Genomic DNA, 3,006 nt, shown 5'->3' on the forward strand with positions numbered 1-3,006 from the left:
ATATATTTATTGCAAAGGGAAGTGGTATCTGAGTTTTTACAATGTGTGGCTATTATTTCTATACATGTGACCACATGCATCATATTTATATGTGTGGCGAGGGAAAAAAAATTACGAGCCGTGGCAACGCACGGACATTCTACTAGTATGTGTAATCTTTGTAAACAGATTGTCTAATGAAATATATGGGTACATCAAAAAAAAAAACGCAAGCCCGCGTTAGACACGTACCGTACGTACGTACAGCAGAGTCCGATCCAAGTCAAAATAGCCTAGCTAGCCGGTGATTACAAAAAAGAAACCGTATCCCGCACAAAATTCCCGGATGGGAAAACCTATCCGTCTCGGTTAATTTCAGTTTGAATCCCATCGAGCGATTCGGTCCTCCACCTCGAATCCCAACAGAAACCCTAGCTAGCAATCATCCAGCGCCGCCGTGGGAGTGCTGTCGACCCGGAGGGCTTCTTCGCGCCGCCGCCGTACTCGCCTCGACTTCGATCACACCCCACGTGGTGTATCATACGTACTTTAAACGTGTTGCCGCCGACATGTTGTCAAGATTATGCAAGGTCGCCTGCGGCGTCTCGCCGTCCTCGACAACAGCGATGACCACCACAGACGATGGCATACACGACGGCAAGCCGCGGTCGAATGGGCTAAGCTCGCCGCTGCTGTCCCCCGAACTGCCGAGATCGCATCCGTCCGTCGTCACGTTCTCGCGGGAGGAAGATAACGACGACGACGACGACGCTGCGGCAGCGCTGCCGTGCCTGGCGTTCGGGTCGGAGGACGGCTACATGGCCTTCTCCCTCGCCGATGGCCGCATGCGTGGCGACGTCGCTATGCGGCTGGCGCGCGGCCGCCGGCACGTGCCGTCACCACACGGAGGCAAGGTGTTCGCGACGGACATGCACGGCCGGTACCCGTGCCATCTCGTCGACCCGTTCACCGGCGAGGTGACGCCGCTCCCGGACCTGCCCATCCCGTTCTCCGAGGAGTCGCCGATGCGCGACGATCCCGAGCCCCCTCGGTGCCGCCTCTCCACGGAAGACGGGTTCGCGTGGGACTGGTCCCCGCGCGGCGTCATGGTGGCGCGTGGCGACACGGCGTTCTTCTGCGGGACAGGTGGCGGCGAGTGGACGCCGGTGCACCGGTCGAGGCACGGCTCGTCCATGACCATCAACTACCGCGCCGGCTTCTTCTTCGTGCTCGATCTGGGCACGCTGCGCACCGCGGTCTTCGACTCTGAGACCCTGGGCCGCTCCACGGAGATTGACCCGCCGCCCTGCCTCGGCGACATCACGTGGGCGTTGCTGGTGGCCTCCACCGACGACGTGCTGCTGCTGGTGCGGCGCCGCTCGAGAAGAGGGTACTGCGACGTCGACGAGACATTTTTCCAGACGTACCGCGCGCCGCACAGGGGGCAGTTGCCGGACACGGCTATCAGATGGGAGCCAGTGACGGACATCGGCGACCGTGCGGTGTTCGTCGACTCCGCGCACGGCTTCACCGTCCGCGCCGGCGAAGGCGCTATGAGGAACTGCGTGTATAGGGCCAGGGTCGTCGAGCTGGAGAAGGAGGACCGGTCTCGGCGTGACGGCGCGGCGCTCGAGGTCGTTGTGTCTCCGTTGAGCGACCTGAGGAAGACCAAGGTGGTGGAGGGAAGCGAGGTGCTAAGACGCTGCAAGGTTCAGCAGACTATATGGGGAGGAGGGTACTGGATCAAGTGCAACCACGGATAGTCGCCATCGTCGAAGTACTATATATGTTCACTGGAGAAATCATGCGTTGAAAAGATTTATTGTTGGTATATCAACCATCGTCCGCTCGACCTAAAATATAGTAGTCGTGCGGCATTAAAGCATTATCGAATGGATGCTGAAGAATTGCTAGCGTGTTCTGTTCTTTGCCGTAGTAGCATTGGACTAAGTTTCAGACAATGCCTAGGACTTTAGTAGTTCAACTGTTTCTACTCCAGGGATGTGGGGTTTTGCCCAATCTCGGTAACTTGTATAATGACGTCGTCAACTTTTTTTGTAATGATCCGATCGCAATAATTTTACCATCTGTTGCACAATTTTCGTGAAATACTTGCATCCAGAACAAGTACTTGATTGAGCTTTTGAACCCTGCTAGACATATTGTGCTGGACAATGATATGGCCTGATGGGGATCGAACAAATATGCAAGAAATCATGTGCATCCGCCTCTCAAAACACTCAAAGTTATCAGTTGATCGTGAAAGTGTTTCAAGCAACAATCAACCGACTGATATCAAGAGATTGACAGTTCAGGTATTAATTCGTGAAAAAGTGAGAAGACCAACCTCACCAGACGTTGGCGTACTATGTCGACTTAACACATGACGACGAGTGCTCATATGCATTCTTCAGGGATGTGAGGTTTTGTGCTCAATCTCGGTAAAATGTATCATCATTTCGTCAACTTTTATGTAATGCTCTGACCGCAATAATTTTACACTGAAAATTTCACCATCTGTTGCACAACTTTCGTGAAATAAATGCATAGAACAAGCATCAAAACTTCAAAATAAGACATAAAACATGAGTAGATGTTTCATCCTATTTAAAATTTATACGAAATTTGTGCGATGCGAGCAAGTACTAGGTTGAGATTTTAAACCCTGCTAGACATATGCTATTCCCATGTTGCAACTTGTGCTAGATATGGCCAGATGGGCATCAAACAAATATGCAAGAAATCATGTGCATCCTCCTCTTAAAACCACTCAATGTAATCAGTTGACCGTGAAATTGTTTAAATCAACAATCAACCGACCGATGACCTAACATCAAGGATGGCCCAACATGGTTTTCTTTGATGACAAGAGAGTGTCAATAGAGTTAGTATATTTGGTTGGCTGCATATAAGTACATTTATTCTCCATAATTTGCTCTTTATATTTCTAGGCATATTAGTACATTGGAGTGTAATCAAGCAAAACTAATTCGCACGAGGTTTCTAGTGTACAAGTCTATTAGATTT

The 3,006-nt window shown here is 51.0% G+C and overlaps 1 protein-coding gene across 1 annotated transcript; it reads left to right on the forward strand.

The window, feature by feature from the left end:
- The first annotated feature begins 548 nt into the window (after positions 1-548).
- Positions 549-1,742, forward strand: LOC124648210. Its single transcript, XM_047188006.1, has one exon. The coding sequence runs from the start codon at positions 549-551 to the stop codon at positions 1,740-1,742; it is 1,194 nt and encodes a 397-aa protein (XP_047043962.1).
- The last annotated feature ends 1,264 nt before the right edge of the window (positions 1,743-3,006 follow it).

The sequence above is a fragment of the Lolium rigidum genome, chromosome 4, assembly GCF_022539505.1.
Source record: "Lolium rigidum isolate FL_2022 chromosome 4, APGP_CSIRO_Lrig_0.1, whole genome shotgun sequence".
Lineage (NCBI taxonomy): Eukaryota > Viridiplantae > Streptophyta > Magnoliopsida > Poales > Poaceae > Lolium > Lolium rigidum.

What these genes read in the sequence shown, in the direction of transcription:
- LOC124648210 (XM_047188006.1), top strand. Translation starts at nt 549, where the DNA reads ATGTTGTCAAGATTATGCAAGGTCGCCTGCGGCGTCTCGCCGTCCTCG.